Source organism: Benincasa hispida, chromosome 3, assembly GCF_009727055.1.
Source record: "Benincasa hispida cultivar B227 chromosome 3, ASM972705v1, whole genome shotgun sequence".
Taxonomy (NCBI): domain Eukaryota; kingdom Viridiplantae; phylum Streptophyta; class Magnoliopsida; order Cucurbitales; family Cucurbitaceae; genus Benincasa; species Benincasa hispida.
Genome location: NC_052351.1, coordinates 62,212,576 through 62,233,709, shown reverse-complemented (window position 1 = coordinate 62,233,709; position 21,134 = coordinate 62,212,576). Strand labels below are relative to the sequence as shown.

The window sequence follows — 21,134 nt, the reverse complement described above, 5'->3', positions numbered from 1 at the left end:
GAACATTGTTCGTTTTGAATTTATAGATCTCAATTTGTTTATAGATGATGACAGATTACATTTTTTAAGAGATTACATGCTTTGTTCATCTGCATACAGTAAAATTATATCAACAATTTAAAGTTCCAAAACCACTTGTCATGTGTTGTGTGGTAAATAAAGAAAATATATTTACTCTCTTGCTTTATTGCTCCTACAGGCTACATGCTTCCTTCTCACATACTAACTTGTCCTAGCTTCTAGAAATACTAAACAGTCTTTTGCAAATTTTATTGTATCTATTAAATTCTGTATGAGGAGTCTTTATTATTATGTGCTGTATTAATCCTTTTAGTTATTTGTGTCCCTGTTTGTTTACGGTAACCTAGAAGAATGTTATCATTTTGTAGGATCTGGATGCTTTTGCTGCTGCTATCATAGTTAATATAGCATTCTGTTTTATTCCTGCATCATTTGCTGTCTCTCTCGTGAAGGTAATACTTCCTTTAAGAAAAGGAAACAGTATTTTTTATAATGATATAATGAAAGGAGACTAATGCTCAAAATACAAAGGTACGAACTAGCAACCAAAAAGTAGAAAAGCCAAGAACTAAGAAAACCAAAACGAAAGCAAATTATACAAGAAAATGAATGAAAGCCCCCAATTTAAGTTTATATATTGAATAGAAATTTTAACATAAAGCTTAAAAAGAGAACACCAAGAAGATGCAGTGAGTCTGGCACTTCAAAACGATCAGCCCATTGAAGAGATTTGTCATGGAAGACCCTTTGGATCCTTTCAAACCTATATAAATGCATGTGAACTTATTTATTAGCGTTGTAAAGGATTTGATATTTTGTATTTGACTGAATCTCAAATTGTAGTAGAAAAATTCATTTCAATACAAGACAAAATACAATACATATATACACACATTTAACATATTTTTCAAATAGACTAGAAGTATTTTAATATACCACATGATAAAATTATCTAAGTTTATGCAGGAACGTGAAACAAAAGCTAAACACCAACAAATGATCAGTGGGGTAAGACATCTCTTCATTTGCTTCTTTTCATATTGTTTAAAATGTATAAGCCTGACATTTTCTTCAAACAACATAATGTTACCAGGTTTCAGTGCTTTCATACTGGATATCGACTTACGTATGGGACGTTGTCAGTTTCTTGGTTCCTACTGGTTTAGCACTAGTACTCTTTTACATCTTTGGTACGTCCATTCTCTTCTAATTATGCCTTTTCTGGACGTTTGATTATTGTAAGTTTTATTCCCATCTCTTTCACCCACTTCCTTTTTCCTAAAAATTGCAGTCTTTTGTGCACCTCTGAATTCAGATAAGTTTTATGGAGGGCTTTGGGATTTTGTATTTATTCTTGTCACATTGTTCAATTTAAAAAAATGTATGCAGGTATGGATCAATTCATTGGTAAAGGTAGATTTCTAGCAACGGCTGTTATATTTTTGGAATATGGACTGGCCATTGCATCGTCAACATATTGCCTTACATTTTTCTTTTGGGACCATACTGTGGCTCAGGTAGAAGAAAAATCACCTTTTTAACCGTACCTAAAAATACATAGAACGAATCATCACTATTTACCAAAATACTGTCTCATTTTCTTTGCAGAATGTGGTTCTGTCGGTTCACTTTTTCACTGGACTTATTCTTATGGTTATTTCATTCATTATGGGGCTTATTGAAACAACAGCAAAAACAAATTCTTTTCTGAAGGTTGGTTCTCTTTATGCGTTTGTGTTGTTTATTCAAGATGATCGGCTAGAAAATGAACATTCTCCCTGATTGGTTATCTTTTCATATCTCCTATTGTATTTTGGTTCTGGTAGAAATATTTAAATTATTAATGTGATGAAAGTAGGTTATTAGTTGTTAAAAAAATTAATATGTAATTTGTCATATTTATTTAAATGGTTAAATCTTAATTTGGCTTCAATATGTTCAATTTAAATTCTTAAATTTTCAAAATGTGATTTTAGTCCCTAAAAATTAATATTGTTGGCATATGTATGTGTGTGTGTGTGAATGTCGAGCCCTTCTTGCCCATACCTCAATTAATTATTATTGAAAATTGATAATTAGATTAAATTAAAATGTTAAAAAGATACTTATATCTAATCTAAACACAACAATACTAATACAAATTTACTTGCTCCCCAAGCTGAATTATACGTAGAATTTAAGCCATCCTTAGGGCTGAAGTCATTGAAGCTTGTTCTTGGTATTACTTTGGTGAAAATGTGAACAATTTCAGGGAAAAGATGAAACAGATAGACTTGCCTCATAGTCTTGACTCACTGATAGCGAAGAAAAGTTTAGACTATCTCTTGCTCTGTTCGATCGACCAACTATGTCATCACCGTAACTTTCTTCTCTGTATTTTGTGCACATCTATGAGCCATTATCATTAAGAATTATGAACTTTTATCACATTACCATTGATTTTCACGTCTGTGTGCAATTGTGGCAATATTACCGATAGTCTGGACATCTTGATGAAGATCTGCTTATCTCTGTTCTTTGTTCTCTGTTCTCAGGATATTTGTTCTCTCATCAGCAAGCATGGACTTAGCATTAATTTCTTCTGACTTTCTCATGTATTCATGCAGAATTTCTTCAGAATATCACCTGGGTTTTGCTTTGCTGATGGACTTGCCTCGTTGGCTCTTCTTCGGCAGGGGATGAAAGATAAAACAAGTGATGGGGTTTATAATTGGAATGTTACCGGTGCCTCAATTTGTTATCTCGGTGTACAGGTTTGTATGTCTCCCTTCAATAGAAGGTTATGTGACAATTTATTGAACTACCCTTCCGATTAATTTTCGGGGAGTAGAGATGATTTTGATACTTTTGGAAGTTTTTCCAAATGGCTAAACTGAGGGTAACTATGTTTCCATAAAGATGGAAAACTGATAAAGATTTTTTTTTCCTTTTTTGATATTTGTGAACTAAGGAGCACAGGCACTAACATGCGACACAAATACGACACAACAACGACATGATGACACGTCAATTTACAAAAAAAGTAGGACACGACACGTTGGGGCACATTATTTATTTATTTATTTTTACAAAAATAAATATATGTGTGCATAATTTGACATATCGTGAAATATGTGCACAAATATTTAACAAAAAAAGTAAGACAAATGGAAAAGAAAAAGGAAAGATAAAAATGGAAGGAAAAGAACAGAAATGAGAAAAGAAAAAAATAGTAAGAGATCCCACGTAAGTTGTCGGCGGTCGTGGGTCATGATGTGGAATTCACTGCTGTCGATGTTAGAAAGAAGAATCAGGTAGCATAGTGAGTTTTTTAATTTTTTATAGGGTTAAGTCTTGAAGATGAAGTGTGTAAGCATTCTAGATTTTTGAAAAAGTTGGGGCTAAACAGTTAATTTTAATCGGCTTAATGGCCCTTAAATGAGTTGCCGATTGTGGGTCTTGTTTCATTATTTTAAAAAAAAATTTTTGCATGGCATCCTAGGTGTGTCTTTGTGTGTCCGAACGTGTCAAAAAGCAAAAAAAATAATCATAAAATAATGGAATGTATTGGAGTGTGTCAATGTCCGACGTTGACACTTCACCAGTTTAGAAGTGTCGGTGCTTTATAGTCCATAAATATTCGGGCTAGTTTACACGCAACTCATCTAATCTCATAGGATAAGCCACCTCACCCTACAACATTTGAGTGTCAAGGAATGGAAAAATGATAAGATAGTCCATGACTATCAATAAATTATCAAATAAGTAGTTGCAAATTACAATGTGGCAGAAATGCCCTGAATATTACATCCGGAATATTGTCATTTGAGTATGAAGAAGTTAGATTTGGTTCATAATTCAATTGCATTTACTTTTGGCTGATTCACATTTTGACAAGAGTCATGGTGGTGAAAATTGAGCAAATATGGTGGTGTTAAATGTTTTCTCGTCGTCAATTTAGAACAACGATATCTCATGTATGCAATAGATATGATCTTATTTGGGTTCCCCCCCTCTTGACAGTCCCTGTGTTACTTTCTCTTAACTCTTGGTCTTGAACTGCTGCCTCTCCAAAAATTGACTGCAATTGCAGTCAAGGAATGGTGGATGAAGCGTTGGAGGAACAATCTCACAAATCTTAAAACTGAAACTTCATCCCCCAGCTTGGAACCTCTTCTTGCGCCTTCTTCAGGGTATATTATTCCCGACCTTGATCTCGATGTAGATGTGGCAGCAGAAAGAAATAGGGTCCTATCAGGTTCTATCGACAATGCCATTATCTACTTGAGTAATCTTCGGAAGGTATTTTCACTTTTATATTCAATTAATTATGATGGAATTTTTGTTGTTAGAATATTCTACATCTTGATCCTTGCTTTTTTGTACAAAGCTTTAATGCTGTATATTCTTCTTGATTTGGTTTATGGGGGATTAAATATTATGTGTTAGTCTTAAATTGTATTACCTTTTGTTACTCAGCAAAATTTGTTAAACCACTATAGAACCCGAAGTTTTAAGTTGTTAGGTTATGAAAAATTTAATTTTATACTATTACTTCCTCTAACGGCTTAGAGATTTGCACAAAACCGAGCTAGTAAATTTATTTTTATATCAATACTTCAACTTCAACAAAATTAATGTGTTTCTTGGTGTTACTCCCAACATCTCAAAGAAATTGACAGGTAATTTACGTACTCTTTTAAATGATTTTATTAGGGAAAATTTTATTTGTCTCAACACTTGGCTTAATTTGGCAATTTTAACTTAAAATTTTCAATTTCATCAAATCAACTAATACCTTTTGAAAACTAAATAAGAAATTAGTCTCGTCTCAGCCAATAAAACACTCTAAATGAAATTATAGAAATGTTTATGAACTATGAAAATATTTGTCTCGCAACGGACTTTTAAGTGCTCAAAGTCAACAATATAATATCAAAACCAAGCTAAAAAACATCGTGAGCAGAAAAATTAATTCCCACAAAAACAGTGTTGTTGAACCACAAAAATGCTCAGAGCAAGCCAGACTAAGGGGAGATGGGTAGTTTGATTTGGGGAACTTGAGATTATTCGAAGCATAGCTCCTTTTTTTTTTTTTTTTTCTTCTTCCTGAACGAAACAAACTTTTCATTGATATAATGAAAAGAATCTAAGGTTCAACTTACATTCTTATACTTCTCTTTTCATTTCTTTGTTTTTTCTAACCATTTTCAGGTATATCCTGGAGAAAATTATCTCCATAAGAAAATTGCAGTGGATTCTTTAACTTTTTCAGTTCAAGAGGGAGAATGCTTTGGGTTTTTAGGCACAAATGGTGCTGGGAAGACAACAACTCTATCTATGCTCACTGGTATAACGTCACTTCCCTTTCTTTTTCCATAAAATAACAAATAACAATCTTGATAAGAGCTCTTAGACATCTAATAATTTTCAACGAGTATCCAAACTTTCATTTAGATAAATATTGGACAAATTTTTTAAGATCTAAAGAAAAATGGAAAGAAAGAAAGAACGAAATAAATAAATAGAATTTTTTATTGATTTATGCAGGATCACAGGCTGAAAACTTGAAACAAACTACAATCCACCTAAATAATGAAATCAAATTTAATTAAAACTTAATGCCGTACAGCTGAGAAAACTGACCCAACCCGCCTAAACTAACTCTTGATCACATACATGGACAAAATCAGCAATTAAGTCTTTAAAACTAAAAAAAATCGGTCTTTAAAGCCTCAAGTTGCATCATTCATTTGAGCTCCCACATTGGTTAGAACCATCTAACGAGAGCAAAAACTTGGCACACTGTTTTTTGTCTCACAACAATGACCGAAACAGCAGAATTTGAGTCCTGCCTTTGATACCAACAACAGTTGGGCATAACAAAACTTGAAGTAACCTACCATAACTTCAGTAGCAACAGAAGCCCCAGTTGAGCTTGAGACAATAGCAAAAATAAATAAGATGCTGTCAACATTCTGGCACTGTTAACACAATCATCAGCAAAGGTGCTGTCAACATAATCGTTAACCATGAAAATCTGAAAGACAATAACCAAACCCAAGGAAGATCAGAAACTTCCATGCTTATAAAGAAGCTTCCTGCAAACCATGCTTATCAAGATTGTTATTGAGTTCAACGCTTGTCTAAGTGCATATTGTATTCTGTCCTTTTGGAGAATGAATTTCTTATTATTTAATTAGACAAAAGATAAATATATATAGGTAAATGAGAAACCCTAATCTAAGATATACAAAAAAGGACAACTATACTTTTTTTTTTTTTTGTGATATTTGTGAGTGTTCAGGCCAGCTTACGTGTACCTCGACTAATCTCATCGGACAACCCGCATGACCCTACAATATTTTGATGTCAAGGAAACTAATAAGAAACCATGTGCTCCTCCTGAGGTGGGCGGTGTCGACAAACGGCCACTCGAAGTTGATGATCCAAACTCGAACTCTAACTTTGTGAGAATAAAGCTGTCAAACGAATATTCTAAACCCTAAACGAATAATGCTCTGATACCATGTAATCTGTACTTTTGGAGAATGAATTTCTTATTATTTAATTAGACAAAAGATAAATATATATAGGTGAATGTGAAACCCTAATCTAGGATATACAAAATTACGACAAAGGATGGTTGTACATATTAATTTAATTATATATTATAACACATAACTTTAGCATTAAGCAAGAACTTATCAAACTATGGCAAAGCTCCCATTGATCAATAAGTCCAAACATTATCTAACTTTAGTTAATTGCTTATAAAAAGATCTTCAGCATTTTGATAGATCTCCCATATTTAGGAGATATGAAAGAAAGGCCAAAAGGAAGAGTAGGGAGAGGGGCACAAATGTAACTATGGAAAAGAATCAAATTAGTTAGAGAGGGGACCACCAAATCTATAACCTGTCTCTTATACACATCTAGATGTGTATAAGAGACAGAAATTGAAGCATCGAGAGAGTCGATGGAGCAGAAGATGATCCGGGCACTGGAGGTTTGGTCGAAGAGATCAGAAACAGCCAAGGAGATGGAATCGGGATCATCAGAAAGGACCGTGACTGATAAGGGCAAGCAGCCGGCGAGAGAGGAAAGCAGTGATAGAAGGGAGGTGCCCTTGTTCGATATGCGACTGAGGGAGCTGGAAATACCGATATTCAAAGGAGAACTAGGTGAGGATCCGATGCGATGGTTTCATAGAGTTGAAAGATATTTTGTTGTGAACAGGTTGTCGGAGAAAGACAAAATTGAGGCTGCGATCTTGTGTTTGGAAGGAGAGGCTTTGGAATGGCATCAATGGGAGGAAAAGAGGACGCCGATGGACACATGGGCCAAATATAAAGAACAACTCCTGCTACGATTCTTAACAGTCAAAGAGGAAGACCGGAAGGCACAGTTTCTCACCTTGAAGTAGGACGGCAGTGTGCGAGCATACCGGTGGCGATTCGAGCAACTCTCAGGGCCGTTGAAAGACCTATCCGATGAGACGTTAGAAAGCAAGTTCGTTAGTGGGCTGAAGGAAGACATTCAAATCGAAATGAGGATGTTCAAGTTGATTAGGCTGAAAGAGAAGATGAGAATGACCCGAATGATAGAAGATACGGAGGAGGCTCGAAGAAAAAAATGGGGCAACCCGAATCCGGCAAAATCAACAAGCGTGTCTTCAAACTCGGGACCCAACTTGACCACAGGTCAACCTGGCTCCAATTCAAATCAGAACATGCATGCGTCTGCCCGAACGATCTCTCTCAACCCGACCCGTACATCAGGCACGTCTTCAAATTCTGTTACTTTAAAAGATGTCAACGGAAAACCGTTCATGGCCAGAGCTTTCAAGCGACTATCCGACAATGAGATGCAAATCCGAAGGGACAAGGGACTCTGCTATCGTTGTGAGGAGAAGTATACACTAGGGCATCGATGTAAAAAGAAGGAGCTAAGCATTTTGCTATACGACGATGAGGAGGAAGGAGATGAGATCCTGGAAACAGAGGACGAACCAGTGGATGTGGAGATGCCCATGACGACTACTTTAGAATCTATGGTGGTGGAAGATAACGAACAAGGAGCAGCAGAGCTATCCCTAAACTCTCTCGCGGGGATCGATTCACCTCGAACGATTAAAGTCAAAGGAGCTATAGGAGATAGGGACGTGATTGTTCTCATTGACAGTGGTGCCTCACACAACTTCATCGATAACGAACTAGTATCAGCCCTAAAATTGCCACAGACACCGACGACGAGTTATGGGATAATGCTGGGAACAGGGATATCAGTGAGGACGACGGGCATTTGCAAGGGGGTAATTCTTAACCTCCCAAACTTAACTATTATCAATGACTTCTTTCCTTTGCCCCTGGGTAGTGCTGATGTGGTGTTAGGAGTGCAATGGCTGATGACTTTAGGACGAGTCGAATGCGATTGGGGAACGTCCGAGATGGAATTTCAAGTAGGCGACTGGAGAATACACTTGCAAGGGGACTGTAGCCTGATGAAAGCACAGATTTCACTAAAGTCCATGATGAAATTAGTTAAAGGAGGGGGCCAAGGCATCCTTCTCGAGCTAAACTCACTCATGACTTCTAAAAAAGATGGAGAAGCGTAGTCAATAGTAGAGCTACAACTGGAAATACAAGAGATTTTAGAAAGATACCAAGCTGTTTTCAGTTCAGTAGAAGGGTTGCCACCAATGCGACATCATGAACACCACATCGAACTCAAGCTAGGGGCAGGGCTAGTGAATGTTAGGCCATATAGATACCCACAATTCTAGAAGGACGAGATTGAGAAGCTGGTTGAAAAGATGCTCACTGCCGGGATCATTCAACCTAGTGTAAGTTCTTTCTCAAGCCCGGTGTTATTAGTGAAGAAAAGGACGGTAGCTGGCGGTTTTATGTCGATTATAGGGCATTAAATCAAGTCACTGTACCAGACAACTTCCCTATTCCAATGGTTGAGGAACTCCTTGATGAATTGGTTGGTGCACGGGTATTCTCGAAGATTGATTTGAAGTCAGGATACCATCAAATCCGAGTGGCTCCTTCAGACATACACAAAACCACATTTTGCACTCATGAAGGCCACTACGAGTTTTTAGTCATGCCATTCGGATTGAGAAATGCTCCATCCACATTTAAATCGATAATGAATGATCTCTTGCATCCATACTTAAGAAAATTTGTGTTAGTGTTCTTCGATGATATCTTAATCTACAGCTCTTCTTTATGTGATCACGTGCATCATCTATTCGTGGTGTTACAAGCTTTGGAGGACAACCAGTTTATGGCCAATCTTAAGAAGTGTACTTTTGGGGCAAAGAAAATAGATTATCTGGGGCATATCATATCAGAAGGAGTAGCGGCAGACCCTTCAAAGGTGGAAGCTATGCTCCAATGGCCAACACCAACAACAGTCAAGCAACTCAGGGGGTTCCTTGGATTAATGGGCTATTATCGCAAGTTTGTACCTCAGTATGGCTTGCTAGCTTTCCCTCTAACACAGCAACTCAAGAAGGATAAGTTACAGTGGAACAAGGACACTCAGGAGGCCTTCGAGGTTTTGAAGCAACACATGGCCCAACTACCCACCCTCAAGCTCCCTGATTTCAATCAAACATTCATAATTGAAACAGATGCCTCCGGGGTAGGAGTTAAGGCAATCCTAATGCAAGAAGGGAAAGGCTGGTGGCAACTTCAGCAAGCCCTCCCACCCACACATCGACTAAAGGCTGCCTACGAAAGAGAACTAATTGCTATAGTTCATGGTTGTACAAAAGTGGCGCCCCTATCTATTGGGAAGAAAATTTATTGTAAGAACAGATCAGAAAAGTCTCAAGTTCCTATTAGAACAGCGTATCATAGCAGGCGAATACCAGAAATGGGTAGCAAAATTAATAGGATACGAGTTCCAGATAGAGTATAAGAAGGGAAGAGAAAACTCGGTAGCAGATGCATTGTCTAAGCTACCTACCACGTGGAATTGACCATGATCAGTGTGCTGCATCCCTCAATCAGGAGGTATTTATGAGTCAAGTTGAGTAAGATCAGGAACTAAGAACAATCAGGGATAACATCCGAGCAGAGCAACCACACTCCCAGGGATATACACTTCAGGGAGAGCTTCTATCACCTACAATTCCATTACTCCTACAAGAATTCCACATCAACCCAATTGGGGGGGCACAATAGGGTAGTGAAAATGTACCAACGGTTAAAAAAGGAATTCTTCTGGACAGGGATGAAGGCAAGGGTAAGGGCTTTTGTAGGGGATTGCTCTGTCTGCCAACAAGCCAAGTATTTGGCCTTAGCTCCTACTGGACTACTCCAACCTGCCAATACCCGAGCTCACTTGGCAAGATATCAGCATGGACTTTGTAAAGGGACTGTTGAAATCCGAGGGATACAACTCAATCTTGGTAGTGGTTGATGGGCTATCCAAATATGCACACTTCATTGCTCTTCGCCACCCCTATACAGCAGCAACAGTGGCCACTTTGTTCATGAAGGAAATTGTGCGTTTACATGGAGTGCCTAGAAGCATCATTTCTGTCAGAGATAAAGTGTTCACTAGCCTATTTTGGGAAGAATTGTTTAAATTGATGGGAACACAACTCAAGAGGAGCTCATCCTATCATCCACAAACGGATGGACAAATAGAAGTAGTCAACAGAGGCTTAGAGGCTTAGAGGCTTATCTCAGGTGCTTTACCATGGAGACTCCTTCACAATGGCACAAATGGTTGGCATGGGCTAAATATAATTACAACACATCTTACCACACAGCCATCAAAAGTACACCTTACGAGGTATTGTATGGTAGACCAACACCTACACTCATCCTTTACACACAAGGGAATGCCACAGTAGGAGAAGTTGACGTCCACCTAAAAACAGGGACGAGATGCTCAAACAGTTCAAGAAAACACTAGAAGCAACACAACAAAGAATGAAGGCCCTGGCAGATTCAAAAAGAAGAGAGGTAAACTTTGAAGTATCGGATTGGGTTTACATCAAGCTCAAGCCTTACCGCCAAGGATCACTATTGGTGCACAAGCACCCAAAACTAGCACCACGCTACATTGGACCCTTTCAGATAATCCAAAAGGTCGGACCTGTGGCATATAAGCTTGATCTACCTCACAATGTCTCCATACATCTAGTAATACACGTTTCACAATTAAGGAAGGCTGAAGGAACCATACTACCACGATTCTCTTCACCAATAGTGGGACCTTTTGGAAAACATCCAAAACCATTGTCAGTCTTGGGGATTAGGAAGATTGGTTCAACGATATCATCACCAAATGATTTTGAAGTACTCATACAGTGGGAAGATCTGCCAGTAGAAGATGCAACTTGGGAAGGAGGAGCACAATTAGTTGAACAATTCCCTGATTTTCACCTTGAGGACAAAGTGGTGCTTTGGGGGAGGGTAATGATAGACCTCCCATATTTAGGAGATATGAAAGAAAGGCCAAAAGGAAGAGTAGGGAGAGGGGCACAAATGTAACTATGGAAAAGAATCAAATTAGTTAGAGAGGGGACCACCAAATCTATAACAAATTCGGTTAGTAGTGGGAGAATTCTGTTAGTAGGGAGAGAGATGACAAATTGCTATAAAAATAGGAATGTAGAAGCAGGGAGGGGGTATCTTTTCATTTTGAGAGTTTAAGCTTGTTGAGCTTGTATTCAGGATGGGGGTCTTGACCTTCCTAGGCTTTTTTGAGCCAAAACAGTAAATACATAATTGAGACACTATCACATTCTTAAGTGGTTATTGTAGTTTTCCCTCCCTATAGTGATTAATATTTGTGGTCCAAAATCTTATAATATCAAATATAACTTCATTGTTTAAATTTAACGAACTACATCACTAACAACCTTTATGCTTTCCAGGAGAAGAATCTCCCAGTGAGGGAACTGCTTTCATTTTTGGAAAAGATATAAGAACTGATCCTAAGGCTGCTCGTTGCCATGTACGTAAAAGACTTGTTTGATTATTTTTGTTGATTTATGCAAATATTTTATTTTATTTGGTTTTATATGCTGTAATTATTTTGTAGGATTCTTTCCTTTTTTGTCAGTATTTTCCTTATTTCATTAAGTCTATATTCTATTGAAATTAGGGCTTTTACCCATGTAATAATGAGAAAAAGTGAGAAATATTTTCACAATTTTGATCTGTTATTTGTTATTACACCGTAATTATTTTTGGAGTAGTCATGTATATTACACCTGAAACTTTCATTGTTCTATCCGTGACCAGATTGGATATTGCCCACAGTTTGATGCTCTATTAGAGTACCTTACCGCTAAGGAGCACCTAGAACTTTATGCAAGAATAAAAGGTGTTCCAGAGTTGAAGATAGATGATGTACGTATTTTAGTTCAATTTTTAGTGTAGTTTTTGCTAAATAGTTGACGCATTTGTATCAAGGATTTCATGTGCAACTTGCTTGTCCTTCACTCGGGTCGAATTCAATTATTTAAATTTGAATTTCTTAAGATGTGAATCTATTACGTCCCTTATCAAGGTGATTCTTAATTTTGATGGCATGAAATCTTTATATTCCAAGTAACAGTTTGTGGCTTTCTTATATAGGAGAAAGGCTCAATACATAAAAGGAAAGAGATTAAAAATAAGAATAAAATAGACCATTAAGGATTACAACTTATTTAAATAATTACCGTTGATAGAAACTAACTGATAAATTGATAACAGGATTACTTGTTTTCCTTTATTGTTTCCATTTAAGAATCAAAATTGGATTACCAATTTTCCTAAATATGGATACATAACACTAAATTTGGGATTGTATAACCTTCTGGGTAGGTCGTTATGGATAAATTGGTGGACTTTGACTTGCTGAAGCATGCCAATAAACCCTCATATTCACTCAGTGGAGGAAACAAACGTAAACTCTCTGTTGCAATTGCGATGATTGGAGAACCTCCTGTCGTTATTCTTGATGAGCCATCCACAGGTACTCGTGTTTTTTTTTTTTCCTCTAAAAAAAATTATAATATGATTAGATATTTTAAAAGTTCAAAGACTAAAATAGAACAAATCTAGATGTTTGAGGATTTCTCAAGATATTTTGAATACTTCGGGATATAAATGGAACAAACTTGAAAGTTCAAAAATCAAAATCAGATTTAAGCCTATGTTTTTAATTTCCGCTTCTAATAGTGTTCATTATTCTAATGTTGTCCCATTAATATTAGTAAAATAATTGAATAAATTTTGAAAGATGCCATTGTTGCAATTGAAAGCCAGGAAACATAGGGAAATTTCTATTATTGTAATCCAACTTATCCTCTTTCAAGATTTTCATTGAATCATTGATACAAGCCAAAGAAAAAAAAAAAAAAAAAAAACTCACGCGTGACACCTGGAACAACAATACTTTTAAGCATGTTATAACAACCTTAGTAAAATGAAATAGAATGATTCTCATTTCTTCATATGCATTCTTGGTATATGAATCAGACTTCATTTTTTCCATAGCATATTATTTTTTATAGTGCTTTATAATATCTACAACACAAATCAATTTTTTTACTATCATTTTTTTTTATTATGATGACATTTCTAGGGATGGATCCCATCGCCAAACGATTCATGTGGGATGTTATATCCCGAATATCTACAAGACGAGGAAAGACGGCAGTTATCCTCACCACACACAGCATGAACGAAGCGCAAGCACTTTGCACTCGTATTGGGATAATGGTTGAAAGAGATTTTCTTCCTTTAGTTTAAAAATTATGTATTGGTTTGAACCTAGGACCCTATATGAACTTTTGCATATTATCATTTGAAGGTTGGAGGACGGCTACGCTGCATAGGAAGTCCCCAGCATTTGAAAACACGATTCGGAAATCATCTTGAGCTAGAGGTATTCAGGCATACTAATTTTTTGGATGTCATCAATAGTTTGATTTTGTTCATCTTTCTACAGGTCAAACCTCATGAAATCAACTTAGAGGACCTGTATAACTTTTGTCAACATATTCGTGAGGGGTTTTTTGATTTTCCTTCACACCCGAGAAGCTTATTGAATGACATTGAAGTTTGTATCGGAGCTATTGAGCCCGTCACACCAGAAAACCAATCAGTGACAGAGATTAGCTTGTCTAGGCAAATGTTAACCATAATTGGACGTTGGCTTGGAAATGAAGAAAGGATAAAAACACTTGTATCCTCCCCGTCTACTGCTCCTGGAGTTTTTGGTGAACAATTGACAGAGCAATTGTTTCGAGATGGTACGTGAAATCCTTGTTTGTATTCTTATTCACCTTGAAATTCTTTTTTCTTTTTTTCCTTATCATTTCATAAAAGATGGTAAGTACACTTTGCATCATCTCGTAAATTCACTCTGTCGAATTGATTTTTTCATACAAATATTTTACACAACCTATTATTTATCTGTTCCGAAAGTCTCCAATTTTCTTATATTCATGCCTCTTAGACAATAATCACATCAACGCAAAATAAATAAATAAATAAATAATAATAAAAAGAAAAATAAAGAGCCTAAATTAAATTAAAAAGCTCACGAGGATAATCTAATAAATTTTATAGCTTATTGCAAGAAAAAAACAGCTGTCTATTTACTCTTTCATGATACCAAAGCTTATGTCTGTCTTTCTCTACTGATTCTGTAGGCAGCATACCGTTACCTATATTTTCTGAGTGGTGGTTAGCGACAGAGAAGTTCTCGGAGATCAATTCGTTTATTCTCTCTTCATTTTCCGGTGCAACATTCCATGGGTGTAATGGATTGAGTATGAAATATCAGGTACGACCAATGAATATTGGAACATTATTTATATAGCCATCAATACAGTTTTTTATCTCTTGATAAAATTAGATCACAAGTAGGAGATTTTTTAACCATCCATTCAAATTCTGCATATCCAAGTTTGAACATTCGAGTGAGCTTAATACCAAAAACTCTTTTGATGTCTTCTAGGGCCATGCCCGGTGCAAGTGCCCGGTTATAGGGGAGCAAAGCAATAAAAATTGCGCATGTCCAATACTTTTTTGCCTCAAAAACCTCCAATTATCTTCTCAAAGAAAGTAACATCTGTGAAAATAGTTTTATTAAAATATAGATATAGGATTTAGTATAGGTAAAATAGATGATTCCCTCAAAATATAGGTATTTGCGTATATTGTTGTCTTCCTTTTGGCCTTTCATGTTTTCACTAAATCAACATTTGGGCGATTGGATATTGAGCTCTTGCCTAACCATGCTGAAGCAATAACGTTAACAAGCTTTTTTTTACATGGTCATTTTCTATAAGATTAATATATGTTCATTTATTTCTTATAGATACATCTATATATATAAATAACTAAAGTTACAAAAATTTCTCAAATGCAGTTGCCTTATGGGGAGGACGGCCTCTCACTTGCAGATGCTTTTGGACACATAGAGAGAAACAGGTAAGATCTCTTTTCGTTACATCAGCTTGTTTGATAACCATTTGGTTTTTTAGTTTTGGAAAAATTATGTTTATTTCCTCTTAATTTATTACCATAGTTTTTATCTTTAAAGTGTTGAATTCTTAGTGAAAATCAAAAAACAAAAACAAGTTTTTAAAAATTATATTTTATAGTTTTCAAAACTTTGCTCAGTTTTTTTAGAACATTGGTAGAAAGTACATAACAAAGCAAAAAATTTTGAGAAATTAAACCAAATGGTTACCAAATAGGTCTTCATTATTCCTCCTGTAATGTTCTCAATCACTTCCATTGTCTTGCAATCTGATCTATAGTTTGTTGTGTTTTCTTTCCTCCAGAAAACAGCTTGGAATTGCCGAATACAGTCTTAGCCAATCGACGTTAGAAACAATTTTTAATCATTTTGCATCGAATCCTTAAACCAAAGTATAGATACCACATCATACTTACATAATGTGCATATCCCCTCTCATTCAACCAATTTTTCATGTGCCACAACTTCAGTAAATATGAGAGTGTTATATAAGATTGCTTTGGATGTTTCAGTGTTGACGATTGTATTTTAATGCAAGAAGGTATGAGGTTCTTATTGCTTATAAGTCCATGCAACAGTGGGATCACCCATTTTTTCTTCTGATTTTTGTTCTTTGGTTTCTAGTGGCTCTATCATGTACTCAAAATCATTTTTAGGTTAAATCTACTCTTTATTTGACTGATCCACCTATTTTCAGCATATTGTCACATTGTATTGTTTTAAATTTATCACCGAAGCATTTTGGTACTAGACACACACGGTGACATGTCATTTTTAAAAATTTAGGTCACGGACACAACAGACACGTTTATTCAATTATATATTTCTAAAAATATGTCATTTTTATATCAGAAAAACTTCAAAATAAATGAGTTGATGCATTTATGTGCTTAAACAAACAAATCTGATGTATTTTACTCAATTTTATTTTATTATTGTCATACATGTGTGCCTTTTTAGTCTACTAACAAATGTTTTATGCATGTCTTGACACATTTGTTGCTCTAATATGGATTCAATACATGTCTAATAAGTGTTAAATTGTCCAAGTGTCCACATATCAGATACAGACATGCTAGACGGACTAAATTGTTGTACTTAAATCATCACTCAGGTCACTCCAACATTTAAGTAATAATGTTACTTATAATAGTTAGTTAAATTTCATAGTTGACCTTTCTAGAAAGTTTTTACTACAATAATATAAATTGATAGATGGAGCTTGTGCCCATCATTTTGTTATCCTTTCAGCCTTTATTAGTCTTTTGCAAATATAAAGGGAAAAAAAAGTCAATTTGTTTTTTTTTACAAATATATACCTCACAATGCACTATTGCCTAGTTTAATAATTATATAAGCTACATGATTTTGTAGTAGCCTTCTTAAAATCTAATAATAATTGACTTCTCCACTTGGCCTTCATTTGCATGATTGAGATAGCAAAAAAGTTGCAGTTTCACTAATCTCTTCTGCCCTTTTTCTCTTCCTCTCTCTCTCTCCTTCTTCCAACCTTACACCAAATAACTTTGGCCTCTCATCTTTCTCTTCTTTCTTTGAAACATTTTGATACTTAGCTACCAAATCAAAAAGTTCTTTGCACTTACTTTTCATGGTTGCAAGCTCTGAGCTTAAGGCACCATTTTCCTTCTTCAACCTCTTGTTCTCATCCATTAGAGTATTGTATTGGGAAGATGATGAGTTTGAAGAGGTGGATCTTTGATCTTCATCAACTTCTTGTTGTTGCTTGTTGGTCCATGTCTTTCTTCTTCGTATTTCGCAAAGCTTTTCCTTTTCACCCTTTTGAAATTTGTCATTGTAAAACTCCCACCTTGTTGTCGTCACCTTTCGAAATCCCTTCAATAAACACAAACAACAAAAATTACAACTTGAGAAAAGAACTTAACAATTTATAGTTTTATTTTTTAAAAAATAAATTTTTGTTTCAAATCGATAAGATTTATACCTAGATATTTAGTTTCCAACAACCTAGAAATGTTCTTGAAATCTTCGTGTTTTGTATGTTTCTTAGTTTTGTTTTATATAACCGACCATACTTGTTAGCAAAAACGTTAAAGCTCAAGTACTATCCTGGTGTGTATATCAACCTAAATAGGGAGGAGACTGTTTGAGGAGATTATCAAAACGTGACCAATAATGCACCATTTGATGTATAAAAGCGTAGTATCTCTTATTTAATGGTTTTACAAGCACGAACATGTAGATTTTTTAATGTATAATTCACAGTTATTAGGAGACAGTCATTGTAATTGAATATCTTTTTACTTGAAATAACTATCTTCATATTTATGGAAGAGTGTTCTGTAGAGATAAGAATTAGTCATTCAAAGTAGATACTAGAGAATTAGCGATGAGTCTCAATAATCTATCCACAATAAATGCATTGAAAGGTTCATAATAATAGTTAACAAGTCTTTGGGAGAAAAAAAAGGAAATTAATAAGAATATTCTTGTTTGAAATGTTGTAGATAATAATTAGAAAGCTTATCAACTAGACTTTTGATGACAAAAAGAAAGTTCGTCGAAAAAAATTGAACTTGACAAAGATGCTATAGACCATTTCTATCTTTACTGAAAATTATTTTATTACTTCTAAAAAAAATAATTTTACTAAAAAAATAGAAAAAGAAAAAGACAAAAAATGACTGTGCTTAATTAATATTCCCATAAGGCTTTTGAAGCTTTAGTCTTCTTTTGTTCTCATTCTTTTGGATGGCCAACAAATATGATTAATTATTTTATTTAAACAACATGTCAAAAACAATAAACTTCTTTATGATACAAATTCAAATCAAGTTAGGTTAGACAAGTACAACTTAATCTTTTTTTGGGTCTGAAATATGAATGCAAGTAAATCAAACTTAATTAGCAAACTAAATTTGTGGATGTCAAAATCTCACCCACAGTCTCACTTAGAACCAGAAATCTCAATTTATTGCTAGGTCAAAATCAAAGATAAGGAAGGAAAAAAATCTCAATTTATTTTAAACATAAAAACCAAGTATTAATTTACTCTAAAAACTAATAATTATTAAAGTATTATGTTACTCTTTTTGATAATATATACAGGTACTTTTTTAATAAACATATATACTTGTTTTCTCTTTTTTAAAAAAGAAATACAATGGAAAAATAATAATGACGAGATTAAAAAAATACAATTTCGGAAAAGGGGTTTAAGTTTTGTTATGCTTTTACCAAAAAATTTAAAATTAAATAAGACAATTAAGAGGCTATAATTTTGGGTTGAGTTTTTTGTTTTTTTCGAACTTTCAAATGAGATTGAATTTTAAAGAGTATAATTTATTTAGTTTTCCTATAGCCTTTTGAAAGTACTAAAGTTCAAAAAAATGGATGTTGATTTATAAATCTACTCTAAATAAAATGTTCAATTGATCTTTCTTTAATCTTTTAATTTTTGTCTAATAAATTCCTATACTTTCTTTTTAGAAAATAATTTTAATAGATTCAATTAGACAGTGTAGGTTTGGGTTTTTTTCCCCTCTTTTCTTCCGAAAAAGAACACTTCTTATGTCTAATAGGGTTTGTAAATTTTTGGCTTTGGTGTTTAATGGATCTGTTCACTTTTCTATGTCCCAAACTAATTTGAAAAGTATATACAGACTCATTAGATGAGTACAACCAAAGTTAAGAAACTAACTAAACTCGTAACAGAAAAATTTTTGTTCTTACGAAATATGAAATTTGGCCAACATGAGCGTGACCTCGAGGTTAGAGGTTCTATCAGTTTATTAGTGTTTATCATTGATAATTCTAAAATTTTGTTCTATTTTGTAAATATTTTGATTTATTTTTCTATATTTAAAAACAACCCATATATATATATCAAATTTGCCCAATTTTACATTATATAATCTTTAAATTTTGAGAATTTGAAGGGTCGAGATAAAAAGTGAAAAAAAAATTGAATAATTTTTCCTCCTTTTTTCATTTTTCTCTTGCTATTCTAATTAATCGTAACTTCGAATCTCCACCTCATATTAGTAATTCCAAAAAAAAAATGTATTATATGTATGAAATAGGTATCTAAGAAAGAGAAAAAAAGAATAAGAAGAAGAAGAAAAACGTACATAAGTATTAAGTTGGCGAACAAAGCTTGAGAAATTGCAATGCTTAAAGAGCTTTGGCAAAACATCTTTAGCGAATTCCGCCGTCTGCCAAACCACAAACGCCGTCCCGTTGCCGTTCCACGATATCACCTCGTCGGTCGCCGGATCTTCTACCACCGTGTAAGTCTTCACCAGAAATGGCGCCGGCGTTGACTTTCTTATTATCTGATCACTCTCCGCCGGCAACCCCTTCTCATCATTTTTATTATTATTATTATTGCTCACTCCAGCCTCCATTAACAAGATTCAATACACAAAGAGACAGATATATGAATGAAAAAAAAAAGATTTTAATCTTTTTTTTTTTGTAGGTGAAGAATTTCTCTCTCTTTCTTGTGTTTCTCCCTCTAAAGAAATGGATGACCATTTCTATGTTTATAGTCAGAAATTCTTGGCTGATCAACAGTACTTTTACTATGTAAACTAATTTTCTATTGTTTGTAGAAAATTTTTTTAAAAAAATAAAAAATATAGTAAAGAAACTTCAATTTGTGGGTGTCTGATTTTTTATTAGTTTTAGGTTATTTTCCAATACAATAAAATGAACCAAAATTTTTACAAATATAATAAAATCATTATTTATCGATACTATCATTGATAGATATTGGTATATGTCTATGTTGTTGACATTTTGTAAAATATTTTTAGCATTTTTCATTTAAAAAAATCTCTTTTTTTTTATTATTCTTATTATTATTCATATTATTATTTTGGTTTAGAGTTGAAAAAGAATGAATTTGCTTGTTGGGGAAAAGTTTAAAAAGTTAGAAAAAGGGAGTATGGTTGGGTTTTGATGATGTGTCTACGGCGAAAGCTTTGGGAATTAATGTATAATTATTGATTTTGATGTGTTCATTAGTTTAAGGGACAAAATGGACTTTATATATTATATTGTTGCTTATATATATACATATATATATATATATTTGTATTTTCCTTTGACTGATTCATATGGTTCAATGTAATATGGTTGGTGTTTGACTAAGCTTCTTTGTCAAAAGAGTGAGTTAGAGGTTTTGAGAAACTAAAGGCATTTTTCAAGGTTAAACTATAGTCATTTGTGTTTGAATTTTGACAATGATGGTATTCACTTTATTTTATGAATTCTAGAAAGTTTGATTATGTTTCTTTTCAATCCATTATAATTTTTTTTATTGTCAACTTAAATTGTGTTATGGGTAACTTTGGTCTGAAACGGCATTAGGAGATGAAAGAACAGGGAAGAAAACAAGATTTTGAGATAAAAGTGTTTGTTCAGCACAAAGTGGGGCCTTAGAAAAGAAGATGTCGTGAGTCCTAGCCAATTCTATCATGCTCGCCCTCGAACTATGAAGATTCCAACTATAGGAGGAATGGGGGTTGATTGAGTGGGAGCAAAGAACTTCGAGAGAATGCTACTATACAATATTACGAGAAGCAAACAAGAAACCAAGTCTGATGGATGTTTAGGAGATGGTTAAAATTGAACTTCTT

The 21,134-nt window shown here is 34.4% G+C and overlaps 2 protein-coding genes across 4 annotated transcripts in view; one reads left to right on the top strand and one right to left on the bottom strand.

Annotated features, from left to right (window-relative positions):
- The window catches only part of LOC120072970 (ABC transporter A family member 1), an 87,793-nt gene extending 71,680 nt beyond the window's left edge, over positions 1–16,113 (top strand). For 2 of the 3 annotated variants that reach the window (XM_039025515.1, XM_039025517.1), the window contains 16 exons: positions 390–473; positions 988–1,029; positions 1,115–1,211; positions 1,411–1,538; positions 1,630–1,734; positions 2,628–2,774; positions 4,024–4,302; positions 5,215–5,350; positions 11,906–11,985; positions 12,276–12,383; positions 12,843–12,993; positions 13,606–13,742; positions 13,834–14,275; positions 14,678–14,811; positions 15,400–15,461; positions 15,818–16,113. In XM_039025515.1, coding sequence (XP_038881443.1) covers positions 390–473; positions 988–1,029; positions 1,115–1,211; positions 1,411–1,538; positions 1,630–1,734; positions 2,628–2,774; positions 4,024–4,302; positions 5,215–5,350; positions 11,906–11,985; positions 12,276–12,383; positions 12,843–12,993; positions 13,606–13,742; positions 13,834–14,275; positions 14,678–14,811; positions 15,400–15,461; positions 15,818–15,899 — 2,214 coding nt within the window. In that variant the 3' untranslated portion in view covers positions 15,900–16,113. The remainder of the gene's footprint in view (positions 1–389; positions 474–987; positions 1,030–1,114; positions 1,212–1,410; positions 1,539–1,629; positions 1,735–2,627; positions 2,775–4,023; positions 4,303–5,214; positions 5,351–11,905; positions 11,986–12,275; positions 12,384–12,842; positions 12,994–13,605; positions 13,743–13,833; positions 14,276–14,677; positions 14,812–15,399; positions 15,462–15,817) is intronic. The other variant, XM_039025516.1, reaches the window with a different exon arrangement.
- A 604-nt stretch (positions 16,114–16,717) lies between these two features.
- Positions 16,718–20,071, bottom strand: LOC120074374 (heat stress transcription factor B-3-like). The gene is made up of 2 exons (XM_039027471.1): positions 19,623–20,071; positions 16,718–17,367 (listed from the first exon to the last, which is right to left on the bottom strand). Exons 1-2 carry the CDS (start codon positions 19,896–19,898, stop codon positions 16,933–16,935), a joined length of 711 nt encoding a protein of 236 aa, XP_038883399.1. The 5' UTR covers positions 19,899–20,071; the 3' UTR covers positions 16,718–16,932.
- Positions 20,072–21,134: the final 1,063 nt, after the last annotated feature.

Coding starts and splice junctions, on each gene's coding strand:
- LOC120074374 (XM_039027471.1), bottom strand. CDS start 19,898: ATGGAGGCTGGAGTGAGCAATAATAATAATAATAAAAATGATGAGAAG. Junction 17,368..19,622: donor TTCGCCAACTTAATACTTAT/GTACGTTTTTCT, acceptor TGTTTATTGAAG/GGATTTCGAAAGGTGACGAC.